This window comes from Belonocnema kinseyi, chromosome 1 (genome assembly GCF_010883055.1).
Source record: "Belonocnema kinseyi isolate 2016_QV_RU_SX_M_011 chromosome 1, B_treatae_v1, whole genome shotgun sequence".
Taxonomy (NCBI): domain Eukaryota; kingdom Metazoa; phylum Arthropoda; class Insecta; order Hymenoptera; family Cynipidae; genus Belonocnema; species Belonocnema kinseyi.
Window position 1 is genome coordinate 114,773,531 of NC_046657.1, and position 22,040 is coordinate 114,795,570.

The following is a 22,040-nucleotide window of genomic DNA, read 5'->3' on the forward strand; positions in this document are numbered from 1 at the left end:
TTTTTAAGGATTTCACAATTTTTAATTATATATTAAAAATTTGTCATAAGGACAACCGCAGGATTTCACCGGGAGCGGGTGCTAATCTGAAAAACTGCACCCGCTCCCAGCGAAATCGCGGTAAAATTTCAGCCACAACCACGTCTCACGACCGTGAGATAGGTGGTTACAGTCTTTAACGGAATCAATACGACGATCCAGCAAAAGTTTCGTACACCCTGAGAACACGGAGTGATCCAATGACTAACGCCTTCTACATTTTTCCTGCAAGTGTTTTAGCATATTGTTGACACGCAGGGATGCTTTTCAGGCTATTATCGAGTGAAAGCTTGGTACCACCAGGAGCGCCGATGATAAGGACGATTACTTTAACAGAATATTTCGGGTACAATCGTTGCAACTCCCTTATAAGGTCTCTATACCTCTCTTTCTTTTCATTCTTCTTGGCTATGATGTTTTTGTCAGCTGGTGGCGAAAATTGGATAACGAACATGGTTCGCTTCTCGAAGTCAAGAAGAACCATGTCTGGCCTCGATTGTGCAACAGAAACAATTGTTGAGAATATAAAGTTCCAGTATATGCGGCACTTCCCATTCTCGACAATTGACTAGATATCCCTAGGAGCATTTAGAGGAGTGATATTAAGGTTAATGCCGTGAGAGTGACAGAGATGGTAATAAAGCACTCTTAGTGCCGCATTGTGCCTTTGGATATAGGTCGTTCCCGCATGAGTTGGACAACTAGATAGTATGTGAGCTAGATGCTCGGGGTGTGCAAAATAAACATGCCAAAATAAACCCTCCGGACCAGACTTCAATCCGGGCGATTTAAGGAAAGCAAAAGTTAGCTCACACGACATTGACTGATCTTCCATTTGCGACTTTATGTGCTGTACCCAGAATAATCCTGCTGTAAAGACATTCAAGACTCAATATTCCGCGACCACCTTGACGGCGTGCGATGTACAGTCGCGGAACATAAGACTTAAGATGCATGCTGTTGTTCATGTGCATAACCTTGCTTGTTCCGATATCAAGGGATCTGAGCTCGTTCTTCGTCCATGGAACTACTCCAAATAAATAGAGTACTACCGGGACGGCAAGCATGTTCGTTGCAGATACTTTGTTCCTCGACGACAGTTCGGAAGACCAAATTTGCCAGATGAGAGGTTTATATCTGCTTCGGAGAGTATCCTTATAAATGTCACATCCTGAATGCGGCTCTGTGGCACGCCCAAGTATGTATAAGTCTCTCCAGCGCAAAGGTGTCGTATGGCGCTTCTATCAACGAGCTCAGGATCTTCCGGGATGCCATTAGGTTTTCCTCGCTTTAAATAAACCTTGGCGCATTTGTCTAACCCAAATTCCATTCCAATTTCCTTAGTATATTGTTCGACAATCCCTAGAGCTAGATGTAGTTGCTTTTTGTTTTTAGCATAGATCTTAAGATCGTCCATGTAAAATAGATGAGTGACCATGTACTTTCGATCTGCAGGTTTGCCGCACAAGTACCCGTCGGAATGGCGATGTGCTAGAGATAGTGGCAATAATGTAAGGCAAAAGAGGAGTGGGCTCATGGTGTCACCCTGAGAGACACCTCTCTCAAAGTTGACCTTGTTAGTTGTCACACGATTTCTTCCAGATAAGATAGTAAATCTGGTTTTCCAAAGCGGCATCAATCTCTCTATGCACCTAACGATTTGCGGATGAACCTTTAAGCTTTCCAAAAGACAGATGATAAGTCTATGGGAGTTCGAATCGAAAGCTTTCTGATAATCAATCCAGGCCATCGTTAGGTCACGCTGGTAGAATGTTGCATCTTTGCAGACACTTAAGGGTCTCCAGCAGATGATAAGTGTGTGTTCTTCAATGTCAACAGTAATCTCAATCTTTATTTAAGTCCGTCCAGCAGACGGAGTCATTTCAGTAACTAACAAATTAAATTTAACATACAGGTGCAAAATTTTGTAGAAAGAAGTATTTTATACTGATGAGGACTGTTGACGTACAGTCGAAACGTCTACCATATATGTACTGAGAATCTCTCAGGCATAATTTCAATAAACTGACCAGTAATTGACTGAAATTTTGATTTCCATCTACAAGAATATTGCTTCTGGTACCACTTTCTTCCACGTGATCTTCCAGAAGTTTAAATTCCCCCTGGGAAGAAGGAGAGTGCATTCTTCCGTGTCCACGTGTAATTGATAAACACTGAGTATTTTCCAGGAGTGTAGACCTGCATCTAAAGGGGTGAGATTTTACACCCTCCGTAGGCCGGTGTAAATCTGTTAGCCAGTCTGGTTCAAGCAAGCAACGTGTGAACGTAAACTGAATAAACTTGTGATTATTAAACTACCCGTTCGCTTATTATTTCTCGTTTATCTTTCTCCCCACGGACAACAGATGTATTCTTCGCGTTTTACACATTATTATGAATCTAAATTTGTAAAGGCATTAAACTATCACAAAAGTAAGTATTTCCCGCATAAAAATAATATCCTAAAATATTTTTAAGTAAGTTTGAACAGTGCTTGTTGTGGAAACCAAATTAGTTTTTTATACAATTTTTTTTATTAAAATTTTTGTAATAAAAATCATTTTTGTTTTATAAAATGAAGGAAAATCTTCATTTAGTACCTTTTCGTTTAAGAAATATCAGTCACGATTATAGGGACGTTTCAAAACCATAGTTGCTCCGGTAATCGTGACCGGTCAAGAAGACTAAGACGACTCTGTCAAAATTTTATTTCCATATTTAATTACAAATAATAATGTAATTAATTCCTAAAAGGCGTGAAATGAAATCGGTGAACTGGCTTGTTACTGTGAGTTGTAATCGTAATATAAATTGGTGCTTGAAACTAAAAAAGTTTATGTAAAATATTTGCATGACTTTAGTGACTTCATTATCAATTTTTTAGTTCATTATCATTTTTCAATGAAATTAATGTTTATAGAGTAGTTTTTCATTAGCTAAGATTAATCTATACTACATAATATAGAGAAAAAATGTGTAATAAATATATAATTATTGATAATTTAAATATTTTGACAACGTAAACAGAACATTACCTCCAAATACACATGATTTTTTAGTCAATGCAATTTATCAAATTTGGCCATTGTGTTTGATAATTTCTGTTGTCGATTTATTTTAAAAACCTCTTTATTATAAATAAAATAATAATTTTACTCGACAATATTTTTAACTGAAATAGAAACAAAAAATTTTAAAAGAAAATTAATTTTTATTATGATTAATTATGATAATATCCATCGGACTTATTTTATCTCGGAGATCTCAGTCAATATAAAACTAATAAGTCTTTCAATTCATTAAATTAAAGTTAAAATACAAAAATACATTTCAAATACAGTTCCAAATCGCTAAAAATTGATTTGAAGATAACTTAACCTTTTTCACGAAGACTGGGGCAAGGACTCACGATTACTAGTACATCACAGATTTGGAAATCACATTAACTGGGACATTAGTGCTTTTTGACTTTTAATTGTTTATAAATAAAAATTAATATTAAATATAATACAAAAACAATGTTTACAATATTCTAGGATGTTTAATGCTTTAATCAGTACCAATCATTTTTTAAATAATCCTTCTAAAACAATTTTCTAAATATTTGAAGTCAATGAAATCTCTTATGGTCATGATTACTGGGACCTTTACCTTTCTTTAGTCTATAAATTATCAAAATTCCTATTTATTTATTCACTCTCAGAAATTCTCATTAAACGATAAGATCGGTCCTCTAATCGTTAAATTAGAATACTTTAAAAGCAGATTCGTTGCACTCTTAAATGATCTAGTTTAACGCTAAGGGTATGCACTTTAATGGTTAAACGATTGCATTTTAAAAGCGTGGTGATGCGATTCCACGCATGCGCACACACATGCGCGTAAATTATTTTTCAATAAGAGTACGTCCCATTTTAATCTGTTTTCAAACTTAATTCGCAAACGATGGCACTGTAACCGTAAAAGTATTCCTTTATCGTTAAGAGGAAATTTCTGAGAGTGTGGCTAGTTTCGCGATCTATTTCCTATTCCCAGTTGTTAAATGTACATCTACAGATTTGGTTTAAAATTGAATTGTTTTGTTGAAAAATCGTCCTTTTGGCTTGGAAATTCAACAATTCAATAGATTTTTTTTCCTTGACTAACAATTTTGTGTGTGTTGAAAATGCAACTTTTTTCTTGAACATTCATCTTTTAGGTTTGGAAATTTATCTTTAACTGTAGAAATTTCACCTTTTTTGGTTGACAATGCAAATATTGGCTCGGAAATTAAACGGTTTTAGTATAGGATTTAAGTATTTTGCTGAAAAATCGTGTTTTTTGTTGTTGTTAAATCCAACTTTTTTCTACTTTATATCAAAATATTTTCTATTGAAATATCAACTACTACATTTTTTGGGGAAATTAATATTTTCAGACTAAAAATTCAACTCCTTAGTTGAAATTTCAACTACTTTCTTATTATTTCATTTTTGTGGTTGAAGATTCCTAATTCTAGATGAGAAATCTTTTTGCAAAAATAAATTTTTTTCTAACTGAAAGTTTCAATATTTTGTTGAAAACTCATATTCTTTTGTCTAAAATTGGTATAAAATTGTGCAAAATTAATTATCTTAAATGAAAAATTAACTACTCTATTTCTGGTTAAAAATTCGTCTTTTCTGGCAGAAAATTAATCTTCTTGATTGAAAATTGAACTGTTTCATTGAAGAAGCATATTCTTTGTCGGGTATTAATCTTTTTTGGTAGATGATTAATCTTTTTGTGGAAAATTTAACTATTTATGGGAAAATTGAACTTTTTTGTAGAAATCTAATTTTGTTGGTTAAAAAAGCAATTGTTTCGTTGAAAATAAATCTGTTGTTTTGATTGAGGATTCAACTATTTTGTTGGGAATTCGTTCTTTTTTGCCTAATTCAATTATTTTTATTTAAAATAAAAGCTTTTTTGGTAAAAATATCAACTATTATATTTTTTTCCAACCCCCTCCACCAAATCGTCTAACGTTATTTTGACGACGTGGTTCGAAATAAAAAAAAACGTAATTTATGCACCGCCCTTAATCAGCCATCGAGACAATTTTCTGGTATGTTGTGATTCGTTGAGCTGGCGGACATAAATTATATTATTCAATTAGCGAAGATGTTCAAAGATATTTTTCAAGAAAAAATAGAGAAATAGTGATATTAGCGGGAAATTTTGAGAAATGAGTGTCTTTAAGGCCATTTTTTATATAGTAGCAAAACTTTTTCAACTTTAGTTATATTTGTAATACAATATTTTAAATGTCACTTTGACAAATAAGTACAATCAAGAATACATATTTCTAAACAGTTTAATAAATAATCAAGAAATAGACACAGAAAGTAAATTCTGAAGAATCTATTTGAAAGTGCACTCGATGATAATACATATCATTTCATTTATCAGTCTACAACTTCTTATCTTTATATATAAATATGATATAAAATCTTTCACAACAGAAAGCAAAATATAAACAAACAACCATAGTCTACGTAGATTTTTTTTTAAGTTCCTAACAAGGTCCAAAAAAACATGCTTTGAAAGTACAAACAAAAGAATCACTGTATAAATCACTTTGGGTTCGAGGAACTTAAAATATCTATTTACAGGAATATTAAGATTAAAGTTATAGATACTGTTTTGTCTTTCTTTAAAAATTTAAGTTAATTATATGTATCTGTATCATATTATTTGATGAGGTCCCTCCTGAGTTCCGTATATTCAATATACACACTGACGTTGACGACATTTCTCACGTAGTCAACAAGACTGTTCCAGTCACAAATTTTCTAAGGAATACAAAATTAATTATGTAGAAAACCAAACATAATAGTAAGGAGACCCAACGCTTTAGGAACCGTACTTAAATTAGTTAACAGTAACTTTTTCAAATTCGAAAAAAAATTTCCTGATAATTATCTTTTTAGATATAAATTTTATTATTTGGTTGAAAATTAAAAAATTTGCTTGAAAATACATCCTTTTTGGTTGCAAATTAAACGGTTATCTTAAAACTTCGTCTTTTTGGATTAAAAATTTAACGCTTTTCGTAGAACTTTAACCTTTTGTTAAAAATTGATATTATATTGCAGATAAGTTAAGTGAAATATTTGTTGGATGAAAACTATTTTTTTCTGAAAACATGTCCTTTTGATTTAAAAGTTTGGCTTTTCAAACTTTCTTGACTAAAAATGCAACTTTTTCAAAATTCAACTGTTTCCTAGAAAATTTACTTTTTGTTTAAAATTCGTATTTTTGTGTTGAAAAGTCAATTAAAATCTTTTTGGAAGAAAATTCAACCCTTTTTTTTAAATTTATCAATTTGATTAAAAAATGCACATGTTTTAGTATATTTTTCATTTTTCTCAGACAAAAATCCAACTGTTTGGTTGAAAATTTAGCAACCTTGTTAAAACTCCATGCTTTATGGTCAACTTTTTTGTTTCAAAGAGTTGGTTGAATCATTCTGCTAAGAAATAATTATTTTAAAATTTATATTTTTAGTTAAAAATTCATCTGTTTGGTTGAAAGTTGAACTATTTAGTTGGAAAGTAATCTTTTTTTAATTAATAAATTAACTACTTGGTTACAAGTTAAACTACATTCTCAAAAATTTATTATTTTGATTAAAGGCTTATGTTTTTGGTTGAAAATTTAACTGTGTAGAGGAAAAGCCTTTTTTGGTTTAAAATTAATTTTTAACTGAAAATGTGCCTTTTCCATTTTTTTAAAGATTGATCTTTTTTTGTTGAAAATTCTCCTTTTTTTTAGGTAAAAAAAATTTCTTAGTTTGAAATTTCATTTCGTTGGGTAAAATTGCATAAGTTTCGTCGAATATTATTTTTAAGCTGCAAAGTCTTATTTTTTGTTTGCAAATTCAATTTTTGTTGAAACAATTCGTCTTTTGGGTTCAAGGTTCAACAATTTAGATCAACTTTTATTTATTTCTTGAGTGAAAAAATCTTTATTTGTTGAAAATTCGTCTTTTTGTTAAAAAGCGATCTTTTACAATAGAACACACATTTTTTGTTTGAAATAAATTAATAAATTTGGAAATTTTAAACTTGAATCTGAAATACTGTTTTATTCCGTTTATAAAAGATTCCATGTTAAAAGTATCACAAGAATAAAGTGCTGGTATTTAAATATTAAGGATCAAGGAAAATGAAAAGTTAGCCAAGAAAAAATCAGGGAATTTTTGCAATTTTTTTGGGAATAGTTGAGGGAATTTCTCATGACTTATGAGTGGAATATCTGCAATAGCCGAAATTGGCTGAGAGACGAGTATCGGCGATTCTCGGCCACTGTCGGCCAGTCTCGGCTCTTGTCGATAGTACTTCGTGTAACTTCGTGAAAAAGTGGCATTGTTCTCGGAACATACAGATTGGTCTCTTTACTATTCCTTCGTGGTATGAAATTGTAGTTACACTAGAAATCCCATTTAAGTGCGGTTTCGGATCTGGTCCTAAGTGGCCTTTCCCTAAATCGAACATAACACGCTTGACTGAGCACCACATTTTTTCGATCCCGCGGTCACCACATCACAAAAATCCGAAGAAAGAAATTCTATGAACGACTTAAATGGGAGTTACTTAAATGGGATTCCCAGTTTATATACAAAATTAGATCATTCTGCTTTTTTCAGGAAAGTGTCATTTTCTGTTGACAAATCTGTTAAATAAAATATAATGTTCTCCAGAAATAGTATAATCTAGGATTCAAACTGCTCCATGGTGCTAAAAAATGCGCCAAAAGTGGCCCTTAAAGAAAAAAAAGCAGAAAGAAGATAGTACTTATTCTTTACCACAATAGTCGTGAAACAACTTAGCATTTTAATTTGAACAACTTTCGAAATTAAACAAATTGAAACGTAAGTCGAACAAATAAAAATAAAAAACCTCAGAATTGTACAATTCTTTTCAATTAGAGAAGATAACAAAAATAAAATCAAGATAGAATTATTCCAAATTGGAGAACTTTCAATTATGAAGCATGTGGAATTAAAAAAGGTTGAATTGAAAGTTTCAAAAATTGGAATTTGTTTTTATAATATATGTGTTCTTTTCTTGGCGTATTGGAAAAAGAAACGGATCGGTTGGTTTCCTTAAAATTTGTGAGCGATTGAATGATACTCTATTTATGGACATTTGTGATATATTGCTTCAGTGCTTAGAGACTGTTTCATTTTCACTGAAATTAATTTAGAAATTTCTTGCTGGAAATCTTTTAAAATTTCTGTAAAATATTGGAAATTCTTGAAATTTGTGAAAGTTTCCTTTAATCTTTGTTTGTAAAATCTTCCGTATTCGTTTGAAATCATTTAAACTATTTTAAATCGTTTAGAGTCTTTAAAATGTTTTGAAATCTTTGGAAATCTTGTAATCTTTTGAAATCTTTATAAAATTGTTATAAAATCTTGGAAATATTTGTGTAATCTTTTTTTATTCATTTAAAATCATAAATATTTTTGAACTGTGTGAAATCTTTTGAAATCTTAGAAACCTGGCTAACTATATCCTTTTTAAAATATTTTAAAAGTTTTAAAAACCTTGGAAATATTCGAAAACTTTGTGAACTTTTTGAAATTTGGAAAATCCTTGCCATCTTTATGAAATGTTCGAAATCTTTGGGGAATTTTAGTGAAATCTTTGTCAAATCCTTCATATATTTGTGAAATTTTTCTTGAATCTTTATAAGTGAAATCTTTTTATTCGTTGAAGTCATAGAATTATTCGAAATCTCACTGAAATCTTTTCAAATCTTCTTAAATGTTTTGAAACCTTTTGAAATAGTTACAAAATCTTTGAAAAAAAATTTAATCTGGTGTACATTCTTCTTCAAATCTTTAAAATCTTGAATCTTTTGAGAGTTTTAAAAACTTTGTGAAATTGTTGTGAAATATTTGAAATTTGATGCAAACGCCTTTTTTAAATCTTCGAAATCCCTGAAATCTTTGTAAAATGTTACAAATCCTTTTGAATAATTTGAAACCTTTGAAATATTTTAAAACCCTTTGAAATGTTTAGTAACTTTTTGCAATCTAGTGTACACTCAAAAACCGAGTGGTTAAACCCTTGAAAAATCCGTTATATGGCCATGGCTCATTCTAATTCTGAAACTGAATTTCTAAAATTTTCTAACAACAATTTTTATAATTTGTAAGTTGAATATGACAAAAAAATGTACACTTGAGCATTATACATTAGCAAAGACGAGATTAAAAACGTATAGCATTATTTAGAATATTAATTTACGTCTACTGCAATCTAGAAAATAATTGGTAAAGTCTACAAAAAAATGCCTAATAATCTCTCTATTCTGTAATGAATAAAAGATAAAGCATATTTTGATACATAAAAATTGCTGTAGCAGTTAGATTACTTCTAAACGAGACGTTTCTTTCATAATAGACTGAAAGATTTAAATTACTTTTCGCATTCCAATAAAATAATTTATAAAAGAAGAACAAAAATTAATTCATGATTTTCGTGAAAAATTCAAGGCGATTTTCAGGTTTTCAAAGTTATACAGGAATTTAAAGAAAAAAAAATCATTGAGAATTCCAGTTTTTCAAGGTCGTTGGGCACTAGGGGGGTCCAAAAATGCATTGAAATTTTTTTCACTCTAGAGGGCACGACACCTCCAAAAAGTTTTTATTTCTGAAGAAAGAAAATCCGTAATTTTTTGTTCGAAATTCGAATATTAACAAATGTCACCGGGCACTTTAAAATTCCATTTAATTACCATGGGGAAATTTTGAATTTTCGAAAAATTGAACTCATGTTCCAGGGTTTCATCGAAACGTGCCAAGTTTTTTAGGAATTTAAAAGGAGTTTCTACGAAATATGACCCAAAAATATTTTTAAAAACTACATTTTTACGTATTATTGTTACTTTTTAGCAATTTCCGTCGTCTTTCCCATACAAATAATTACTAATGGACAATTTGAATATTTAGTATCTTGAACTATTTACATTAATTCTTATAACTACAAGGAGAGAAATTTCAAGCGATTAATTCACGGAACTGCTCCTTGATTTTATCACGCTTTGGCACGAGTACTAAGTTCTCGGAGCCATTGCTTTTAAAGCAAAGATAGTTGCTTTAAAAGCAAGGGATGCGGTCAACTTAAAGTAAAATATTCATAAATATTCAAATAAAATTAGGAATCTTCAACTGGAAAATTTAAATTTATACCAAAAAGATGGATTTTCATCTTAAATGATAAATATTCAAATGGAATAATAGAATTTTTAACAAAAAATATGAGTTTTTAAGCAATAACATTAATTTTGAAACAAAACGATTAATTTTATATAACAAAATACTATTTTTCAACAATCTACATACATTTTTAACGAAAGACTTTAATTTTCAATTAAAGACGACAGATATTAAACCAAAAAGTTGAATTTTTATCTAAAAAAAATTTGAACATAAAATAAAATAGTTACAATTTTAGTTAAAAAAATTAAGTACCTAACTAATGAATTTTCAACCGAAGCTTCAATTGTAATAGCTGAATTTCAAACCAAAAAGATAAGTTTTCAAATAAATCAAGGGCTTTTTAACGAAAATATTTGAATTAAAAAAAATACATCAAAACGGATGACTTGTCAACCAAAATTTAATAATTAAATTTAAAAAATCAATGTTCAACCAAAAAAGACGTATTTTCAACTAAAAAAATCAAAAAACGCTTGAAATCGCAGAATCTCTCCGCGAAAAAATATGTTCTTTTTTAGAGGTAATTAACCTATACTAATTTTTCCGAATTACAAAAATAAAAGTTATATAAGATTCAGGTTCAAAATTAACAAAATGTCATTGGTTTTTCTAAAAAAATTAAAAATCGATTTTCTCCAAAAAATCAACCTTTTAATTTTTTGCCAATTTTTTTTAACTTTCACATTTGGTAATGAAGATATCTTGTAAGTTTGATGCTTGCTGAATAACTTTTGTACACAGGAAAATTCTTTTTTCATACAATCTAATTTGATACATTAGTAGAAACTTTTCAAAAAAGTTTAAAAACAAAATTCAACCAAAAATGAAATTCATCAAAATACTTGCATTTTCAGAAAAAAAATGTCTTTTATTCCAAAGAAAAAACAAGTTTTCAATCAAATAGCTTATTTTCCAGCTAAATAAATAATTTCTTAATTAAAATTATGAATTTTTAACAAAAAGAATAATTTTTTAACAAAAGAGTTTAACTTTCAACCAAGTAATTTTATTTCCAACCTAAAAGATGATTTTTCAATTTGAATGATAAATATTTAACTGGAATACTTGAACTTGCAAGCGAAAAGAAAAATTTTAAAAAAAGGAGATTAACTTTCAAAGAAGAAGATCATTCTCAAACAAAGAAACAATTTTTTTCAAAAATTTTTTCAAATTTTAAAAAATGCAGTCAAATTGTTGAATTTTTAACTAGAAAAGAACAATTTTCAAAAAAAAATGTAACAGTTAAATTTTTAGTTGGAGAAATTAATTTTCAATAAATCTGATGAATTCTCAACTAAAATGATGAATCTTCAAACTGGAAAAAGTGACTTTTATACAAAAAAAAAAATTTATCTGAATGATTAATTCTTCTAAAAAATGGATTTTCAGTATGATAGTTCAATTTTCTGCAGGAGCAGTTACATTTTTAGTTTAAAAAAATGATTTCCAACAAAGTAGTTACATTTTCAAAAAGATGTAAATCTTCAAACGAAAAAATCAATTTTTACCCAATTTTTTGACTTTTAACCGCAAGTAGTTGCATTTTTAACTAAAGAAAAAAGATAAATTCACAACGAAAAATGTACCAATTTTTTATTTTTATTCAGAAAACTCTAAAAAATGCTTGAAGTACTTTCTTTCTTTCTAATGGGAAGAAAGAACTTTTAAATTTGTTACGAATTCTGACTTGGAACAGGGATTTTTTACTCCTTTCTTCGTAATCCGAATTATAATTCTTTTAAACAATTCCCTTACCATGTTAAGAATTCCCTGTTCCAAGTGAAATAATATTTATTTGTCAAACTTGAGTCGGCAAAAAATTTTCAAACAGTTTTTCTCACGACGGAAAAAAATTTCTTTCTCTGATAAAGTATAGATAAAAACGTACCAAATCAGGCTCAAGGAACACTACATTCTTTAAATCATATAATAAGCTCTATTTTCAATTAATAAAACACTGGTCATTTATCGATTTATCGGGTTTGGATAGTGAAATTGTTAAATTTTCTAGGTTAAGTCAAGTGAATTAAATTATATTAGTTGCACTTGAATAAATAAGTTTATTAATAATAAGTTCCTTAAATGATATTCTCAATTTCTTATTCTATAAGAAAACTTTTTGGATGCATGAGAACAACTACTAACTAATGGCAACAAAATAAGTACTCTTAAACAATAATAAATTATAATTTAATTAGAGTAAATTCAGATAATTTATAATTAAATTCCAGTCATTTCCCGAGTTTTTCCGATAAATTCGCCATCCTTATTACTGATTGGGTCAGCACTGGAAGTAAAAATCATTCTGAGTAGCTCGGTTGACAGGGGAATTATTATGACAGCTTTGATTGCAGTGTAAATAATAATAATCACCTATTTTTACGTTTATTACTTATAACGTCTTTAGAGTGTAAAAAAGGACATGAAAGATATTAAAAGTGTCTATAATTTCACCAATTTCTCTAAAACCGGAATTTGTAAAGTGCAAAGTGGCCGTTTTAATCGAAGGAAAAAAATTCCTGGTCATTTCTCGGATAGAAAACATTTTTCCCGGTCAATGATATTTAAAAACCCGAACTTTAAATCTAAAAATTGTTCCATTCGAATTAATAAAAACTGAACTGCAAACGAAAGCACTCGAAAGTAAAACTCTTGAATTTTAAACTTTGAAAATTAAAGTTTAAATTAAATTAAAATTAAAGAATCAATCAATGAATTTAAAAATGTTCAAAATTGTACCATTTTTAGCAATTTGAAATTCTAATTCCAGCTCAGAATTGATTAAAAATTTAAAATATCCTGTTTAAATAGGAAATTTTAATTATTCTCGAAAATACCTCGTTTCAACTCAGAATTATATATATATTTTTTAATTCAATTTTTCATTCAGAATTGTTATCTTCCTGGATAAATTCCAGTTCCAACTAAAAATTGCTTAAAAATGGAAAATTCCTTGTTCCAATCCGGAACTTCAATACTTTTCGAAAATTATTCGTTTCAACTGAGAATTACATTTTTTTCTGTAAAATTCCCTGTTTCAATTCATAATTTTAATTTTTTTCGAAAATATACCGTTTAAACTTAGAATTAGAATTCATTCTTTTAAAAAATTCCCTGTTCCAAGAAAAATTATAATTCTTCTGGATAAATACCAGTTTCTACTCAGACATGGTAAAAATTTGAAAGATTCCTGCTTCAACTCAGAATTGTTTGGATAAATTTTCTGCTTTGATACAAAATTGTTGTCCTTTTCTAAAAATTTCCAGTGCCAGCTCGGAATTTCTTAAAATTTTTAAAATTCCCGGTTCCAAGTCATAATTATTCTTATTCTGGATAAATTCCAGTTCCAACTAGAAATTCGTAATAAACTGAAAGTTCCCTGTTCAAAATACAAGCTAAATTATTTTAATTTTAAATAGTTTAAAAATCCTTAAAATGCTTCAAAATTTTATTTTAAAATCTTGAAACATCTACATGCTGTTTTACATTTTTTCAAACTAATTTTTTTTAATTCTGCCAAATTAAGGAAATTTTCTTAAATTCTTCCACATTCATTAAAAAAAATTTTTAATCGTTATAAATCTTTTTAAATATTCTCTTAAAATTAGTTTATTAAAATAAAAAATCATTTTCAATTTTTCTAGGAAATGTTTTTTATTCTTCTGAAGGCTGTAAAAATTCTTAAAAACCTTCTAAATTTTTAGTTCGAAATCTGTTAAAATCTATATTTTGTTTTAAATTAGGCCGTGGGCTATTTGCACTGAAATATAAGTACAAATAGTCGTTTCAATTATTTGTAATTATTTCAAATTTTTAATTAATTCGGAATTTTTTCAAATCTTCTTCAACTTACTCGAATTTTTTCTAAGAATAAAAAGTCTTCAATTGTTACTTATACATAAAAATTCAACAATTTATTTACAAACTAAATTTGGTTAAATAGAACAATTAAAATTGTAATGTTCAAAGTTTAGTTTTTTTTTGTTTAGTTTTGAATATTCAATTTATAAATATTGATTTCAAATGAACAGTGGGATATTTCTAAAAATTATGCAACTGTTCTTTTTCTTAATTGAAAAATTTCAAATTGCATGTTTTAAAAATGGAATATTTTACAGTAAAATTATACATGAAATTTAATAAAAGTCTTTAATTATATTTATATTATTTTGAAGTTATTTTTAAATTAAAAATAGTTATAAAATTTCAATTGGGCGTTTACATATGTTTAACTAATAATATTTTCCAATTGAAACAGTTTAATTTTTAACGTTAAAATCTGGACATTCTAAAATTGTGAATTGATTTCGAGTCGTTTTGTACAATCAATTATTATTTACTTTAGAAATCTTAAAAGTACAATTCAATTTTTAAAAATCATTAATTGATTTATATTCACAGTTGATCAACTAAAAATATGTTGATTTTTTTTTAAATCAAAAATCTTCGATTTTAAACGCTTCTAATTTTTAATCGTTTAAGTTTTCAAAACTGCATTTTAAAATTCTGTATATTGAAATGTACACTTCAAAGTTAAAAATCTAAAATGGAAAAGTTTTTAAGTGAAAGATTTTCGAATTACGCATTCTAAACTGAATGATATCATAATTGAAAAATATGTAAATTAAACTAATTATTTAAAAAACGGTTAAAAACAAAGTTGGAAGGATTTTTTCTCTAAAAATTTGTAAAATTATTGGTCAAAAAATAAATCCACGGTAATTTCCGGATATCGAGATTAAAAAAATATGTTATCTAAAATTCATGCAACAACCCAATTAGAAATAGGTCTGTAAAATAAGAAAATAAATATGTACCTTGAAATTGTTAATCTTTACGAACCGGCCGTAGATTATCAGGCAATGTTTTGCTTTAGTAAGGGTTGAGTAGAAGCGCTGAAAACCTGCGCCAGTTACAAGATGCTTGTTTCGAATACAAGATGCAAGTATTATGTCCTTCTCAAGGTTTAAAAAACCTTCAATGGTGTTGGTCTCTATATTCAAAATTCTCGCTTTCCCTGGAACAATCTCTTCAAACCTAGAAACCGATGGACATTTTTAAATATTTTGTTATCATTATATTACCACACTGTCATAGATACACAATTTTTTTTTTATATTCTGACATTATAATAATTATTGAAAAAAAAAAGAAAGTTTCGACTATGAATACTTTCAAGTCAAAATAACATTTTTTACATCCAGTAGCGTTCAAATCGCAATGATTGCAATTCCTGAGAATTTAAGGTCAGGTTATTTAACCGAGAATATGACAGAATTAAGGAGAATTTAAAAGAATGTATGATTTTTAACAATATTTTTATTGTTCAGATTTGTTGTTATTAACGGTTCCATTTAATTATTATCTAGCTTAGGAACATTTTGGAATTTAAAATATGTATTTATTTATGTATTATAATATATTATTATAATACACAATTATAAGTATTATAAAATTATTTATTTAAAATATGTATAAACAATAGCCTATTAATTTATTAATACTGTTGGATTGAAACTCTAGCCTCAAAATTCAATTGCCTCACATTATACTTAATAAATAGTACGAATTAGAATAAGAAGACCCCACTCCCGGAAAACTTAGACGCGTGACATTTTCAAAATTCTCTGATTTTTCGATTAATTTTTCATTTCACATCATTAATATTCAGATATCAGCATTTTTGTCTTATGATATTTTTACCATAGAATATTTTATAAGCGAAATAAAACAGTGTCTCATATACAAATTTAAAATTTTCAAATGTATTAATTTATTTCAAACCAAAAAAGTGTTTTCTACTTTAAAAGATAACTCTTGAACAAAATACTGGAATTTTCAACAAAATAATTCAATTTTTAACATAATAGTTCAATATTCAACCTAAAAAGACAAATTGCCAACGAAAAATGCCATTTTTTTATTTTAATCAAAAAATAATTAAATTTATACTACGAAAGAAAAGAATTTTAAAAACAAAAATACGAATTTCCAACAAATAAAGATTTTCCACTCAAAACCTAAATAAAAGATTATTAAAATTATCGAACCTTCAAACGAGAAAATAAACTTTCTTTACAAAAATTCAATTTTCAAACAAAAAATATGACTGTTGAACAAAAAATTAATTTTCCAAGGAACTGATGCATTTTCACGCAAAAAAATTTCAAACTAAAAAAGAAGAACTATTTTGAACCAACAAGTTGCATTTTGATACAAAAAATGAAATTTTTTCTATGGCAGATGAAGTTTTAAATCAAAAAGATCAGTTTTCAAACAAATAGTTCATTTTCGGTTGTAAAAGATTTTATTCGAGTTTTCATGATCAAACTATGAATTTTTAACAAGAAATAATTTTCTATCTGAAAAATTGAATTTCTAATCCAAAAAGAGGAATTTTTAACCAAAACGGATGAATTTTTAACAAAATAGTTGAATTCTCTACCAAATACTTGCATTTTTATACAAAAAAAAAAACAATTTTGTAATAAAAGAGATGAATTTGGAATTAAAAATCTTTTTTTTTATAAGTGGAACTTTCATCCAGAAAATATTTCAGTTTATTTTTCAACACCAAAATATAAATTTTAAACAAAAAGTAAATTTTCTACGAAATAGTTAAATTTTCAAGAAAATAGTATAATAGCTTAATTTCTAACCAAACAGTTGCATTTTAACGAAAAAATTAAATTTTCTATTAAATAAAATAAATTCTGAGTTTCTCATAAATTCTCAGAGAATTTATGTCTTGTTTAAATTCTCGTTTTCTTTACCGTTTTCAAAGTAATATAACCGGCTCAGAACTCTATTGGGAATGGTTAAACTGTGATACGCCACCTGGTGACAAAATTCGAACTAGAAAGAATAGACATACTTTAATTTGTGCATAAAAGTGTTTTAAGAATTTTTCTGTGGAGTTTAAAGTATTTATTGGATAATAAAAATAAGTTTTTATCGGAAACAAAGTGTTTAAGATGGAATTTACACATTATGCAGTGAAAACCCACACTCTTTGACAGAAATATAATTTTCTAAAAATACAAAACATTTATAGTTCTCTTTATTGTGATTTTCAAAAGATTAGACTCAAATAAACTTATTTTGAAGTAAAAATGAAATCAAACTGAATTTTTATTAATTTATACATTAAATATTTACTATTTAAAAATCTAATCTAAAAGTTAGGTTAAAAGTCGTGTTTAAATTCCAGTCGTCTATTATTCATATTCTTGACATAATATGGATACAATTTTTCGCTACATACATTTTTAAAGTTTATTTAAGCTTACAATGCATTGAAACTCACATGAAACAATTATATAATTTTTTAAAACCTATTTCACAAAAATGTGTTTTTTCACTGTATAAGAGATAAATTCTAACTAAAACGATTTGTTTCTGATGAATATTATTTTTTAGAATTCAATCTTTGTTTTCTTATACTTCACAAAACTATCGTAAAAACACTTTTATGCGAAAATTAAAATACATGTTTAAAATACCTACTCTTTCTATTCCTATTTTTCGCCATCATGTGGCGAAATGGTAGACCACCATTCCCGATAGATTTCAAATGATCTAATTGATGAGATTTCAACCTAAAATTATTTCAACATTATGCATCAACAATTCTTTAACTTTTAAATTTATAAATTATACAATTTTCAGAATGATAAATTTTAAACCCAACAATTTTGTAACTTTATTCCGAAAGTAAAGAATTTTTAATTCTTCCACAAGTAAAAAGTTAACTTGCTGGCCAGGCTTTTATTAAATTTTCAAAACTGAACATGCCTAATTATGAAAGTTTCGAATTAAACGATTTTTAGAATGTAGAGACTTGAAAATTAAAACGGTCGAATTGCAGATGTGAAAATCCTTCTCTAAAAAAAAGGTGTGTCACGAAAATCTTGAAACCATTGTTGTCGCTTTTCCTCAATGCCGATTAAGAATTAAAATGGGTAATTTCAAAAACGCGAAGTTATATTTTTGCAGAAGGTTAAAATATTACTATTTTTCAATATTTCCATTGCATTATTTAAATTAAAATATTTATACTTAAAACCAAAACGTACTCAAACAGATAAATTTTGAAGAAAAAATGGAAGAATTACATTTTCAGTTAAAATTATTAATTTTCAATTAAGAAAAAGGGAATTTTCGATAAAACAGTTAAATCTTCAACCAATATGAATTTTTTATAAAAAAAATTAATTCTTAACAAAAAGTGTAACAGTTTATATTTTGATCAAAGAATGAGAATGTTCAAAAAGTTATTTGAATCCTTAACCAAAACGGACTAATTTTTAAAAAATGTTTGACAAAAAAAATTGAATTTACAAAGCCCAAAAATATGCATTTTTTATTAAAATAATTGAATTTACAACCCAAAAAAGACGCGAAGGGGATTTTCAAATAAAAATTTATAACAAAAATGGAATAGGTACATTTTCGGTCAAAAAATTCATTCATTAACAACAAAAAATCAATTATCAACAAAATAGTTCAATTTCGGTGCGCAGAAATTATATTTCACTAAAATAATGAATCTTCAACAGGAAAAAATGAATTGTAAAAACGGACTAATTAAAAAAAAAAGTTTGACAAAAAAAATGGAATTTAAAACCCAAAAATATGCATTCGCTACAAAAGAAATGAATTTTCAACCCAAAAAAAAGACGCAACGGGGATTTTCAACTAAAAATCAAAATTTACAAAAAAAATGGAATAGCTACAATTTTCGCTCAAAAAATTCATTCATTAAGAAAAAAATCGATTTTCAACAAAATAGTTAAATTTTGATGCAGAGAAATTATTTTTAACTAAATTAATAAATCTTCAACAACAACAAAATGCATTTTAAACCCCATAGTTGAATTTTCGATCCAAAAGATGAATTTTCTATAAAAAATAGACAATATTTCAACAAAATAGATGAATTTTCTATAAAAAATAGACAACATTTCAACAAAATAGATGAATTTCCAAACAAAAAATTGAAATGTCCATCACAAAAGATAAATTTTCGGCAATAAATAGAATATTTATATTATCAGTTTAAAAAACTAGTTTTCAATAATAAAAACTAATTTTCTATCAAATAAATAAATTTTCTACCAAGTACCTGATTTTTCAATTGAAGAAGATTAAATGTTTATCACAAAAGATAAATTTTTGACAAAAATGAAACTGTTAAGTTTTCAACTGAAAAAATTTTCATTTAAAAAACTAGTTTTCAAACGAAGAAATAAATTTTCATCCAAAAATATCAATTTTCCATTAAAAAAAGAATAATTTTGAAGAAATTGAATGCATTTTTAAACAATTTTAACCTTATAGTTCATTTTTTAGCCAAGTAGCTGACTTTTTTACTGAGGGAGATAAATGTGAAAGCAAACATAGAATAGTTCATTTTTCCGTTAAAAAAATTAATTGACAACCAAAAATTTTCAGAAAAATAATTAAATTTTGATTAAAAAAAAGGTTTTAAACCAAAATGATGTATCATCAACAAAATAGAAATAAATTTGTAACAAAGTAGTACCACTTTCAACTAAGTAAGATAAACCGACCATTAGTGGGACAACCTAAAAAGTATGTCCAATACTGAGACAATAATAAATATCGTTCAGTATCTTTTATATTCCAACATGAATTATAATAGTAAAAATGTTCTATTATTTTTGAAGTTCTTTTAAATTTGTAACCACTGTTTATTTTTGTAAATTAACTTTTCTGTTGAAAATTTATATTTTCAAATTAAAAATATAACTATTTTGAAGAAAACTCATATTTTTTACTTGAAAATTCAACAGTTTAATTAATTTTTTTTATTTTTGGACTGAACAATGTTTTTTGATTAACATTTGAACTATTTTCTTCAAACTTCGTCTTTTAGGTTCGAAAACGTATCTTTTTAATTATAAATTTCATCTTTCTTGAGCAAAAATCCAACTGTGGTTGAAAATTAATCTGTTTAGGTTCGGGCTTCAGCAGTTTGATTGAAAATTCTTTTTTTTAAATTAAAATGCAATTAAAATCTTTATTGGTTAAAATATCAACTATTATATATTGTGGCGACCACCTTCCTAGCTATTTTTAATCATTATTTCCAGATATTTCTGGTTATAGTCCTAGAGAAAAGTATTGAATATTTTGAGCCGGCACTCATTTAATTTCTTATACTTTCTGCCGGTCTCTCTGTGTCACGTATTTCATTTCATGTTTTTCTTCGATAGTGTAAGCAAATGATATCGCCGGAGAGTTTTCAAAGGCTTTGAGATATGCGAATCGGTACGGATACATGCCGTTGCCATGCCAGGCCCAGGGCGGCGAGGAATTCGTCATCGAAACCTCAGTTCGTTTCCGTCTCTCAAACTATGTGAACCTCGCTCCCATTTTTCTTGATTAAAAGTGTTTTTTTAGTTATTTAAACTTCAGAGTTTAATTATTTATGCGCCTTATTCACCCTCAAAGTGGTGACTCCGTGAAAAGTGTATATCTTTTGATACAGTGACAGTCAGTTTCGCCCTTGTACAGGCTAGGGAAGTGCAGATTTCGTTCTAGGATTATCATCTGTAGAGTTTATACTTCAAAAAAATGACTACAACCACAGCCACCACGACGTCGATGACGCCCGTTGCGACGACGGCTACGATGGCCTCGCCGTTACATTGTACAGAAAATACAACACCTAACTCTTCTCTCGCAGGCCTCATGCTTCCGAATTATGCCACGATTAACCGCGTTGGAGTGAAAATCCCACCCTTTTGGCCGGCAGATCCGGAGATGTGGTTTGCTTAGGTGGAAACACAATTCGCGCTCGCGGGAGTACTGTTAGACGAAACAAAGTTCAATTACGTTGACGGGAATCTAGATGCAAAATTTGCAGCTGAAGTGCGTGACATTTTAACCTCCTCCGACACCTTCGGGGCCTTGCAGGTAACGTTTTTCCAGACGCTGTCCTGCGTCCACTCTGGTTCGGTTGGCTACCTGCGTCGATGCAGGCTATCCTGGCAACCCATGACCAAGCCCAGCTTGATAAGTTGGCACAGCTCGCCGATGCCATCGCAGAAGCAACGCCAAAGACCCGTGTTTCCGAGGTATCTGCAAATTTAGCACCTTTAGAAGCCATGCTTCAGCAGCTCGCCCTTGTAACAACCAGAATTGCCGAAGTGTCAGTGATGTTGTCAGAAGTAGCATCGGGCTCAAGAGATCGTGGCCGGTCTCCGTCTCGCGGCCGTTTCCGCGATTGCAGCAGAAGTCGATCTCGTCGAAATAATGAAGACGGTGTTTGTTGGTATCACGAAACTTTCGGAAGTGACGCTAAGAAGTGCAATTTACCGTGTGCATTTAAATCGGGAAACGAACCGGGCCGGCGCTGATGGAGGCCAGCGACCCTTGCCCATCGTCTCGCCCTCTTCGTTACGGATCGGGATACGAAAACGCAATATTTGGTCGACACGGGAGCAGACCTATGCGTTTTTCCACGTGCACTAACACGCGGACCACGTCCGTCCGAAACCACGTTTCGTGATCGCTGATGTCACAAAACCGATAATCGGAGTCGATTTCTTGCATCATTATGGTTTATTGATCGACATTCGGAATCAAAAACTTATCGATAGCCTCACAGCACTCTCAGTGAAAGGGAAAGTCTCTGAGTGTGATACGAGTTTGCTAAGCATTCGAGCCATTTCAGGATCTTCTCCCTGTCATAAAATTCTGCAAGAGTATCCAGAAATCACCC

At 28.7% G+C, this 22,040-nt stretch overlaps 1 protein-coding gene across 1 annotated transcript in view; it reads right to left on the bottom strand.

Moving 5' to 3' along the window:
- Nucleotides 1-5,393: 5,393 nt before the first annotated feature.
- LOC117173237 (probable helicase senataxin) overlaps nt 5,394-22,040 on the bottom strand; it is a 70,245-nt gene continuing 53,598 nt past the window's right edge. The window contains exons 15-16 of the mRNA XM_033361700.1: nt 15,109-15,328; nt 5,394-5,852 (exon numbers count right to left, since the gene is read on the bottom strand). Of these exons, the coding sequence (XP_033217591.1) occupies nt 5,751-5,852; nt 15,109-15,328 (322 nt within the window). The 3' untranslated portion in view covers nt 5,394-5,750. The remainder of the gene's footprint in view (nt 5,853-15,108; nt 15,329-22,040) is intronic.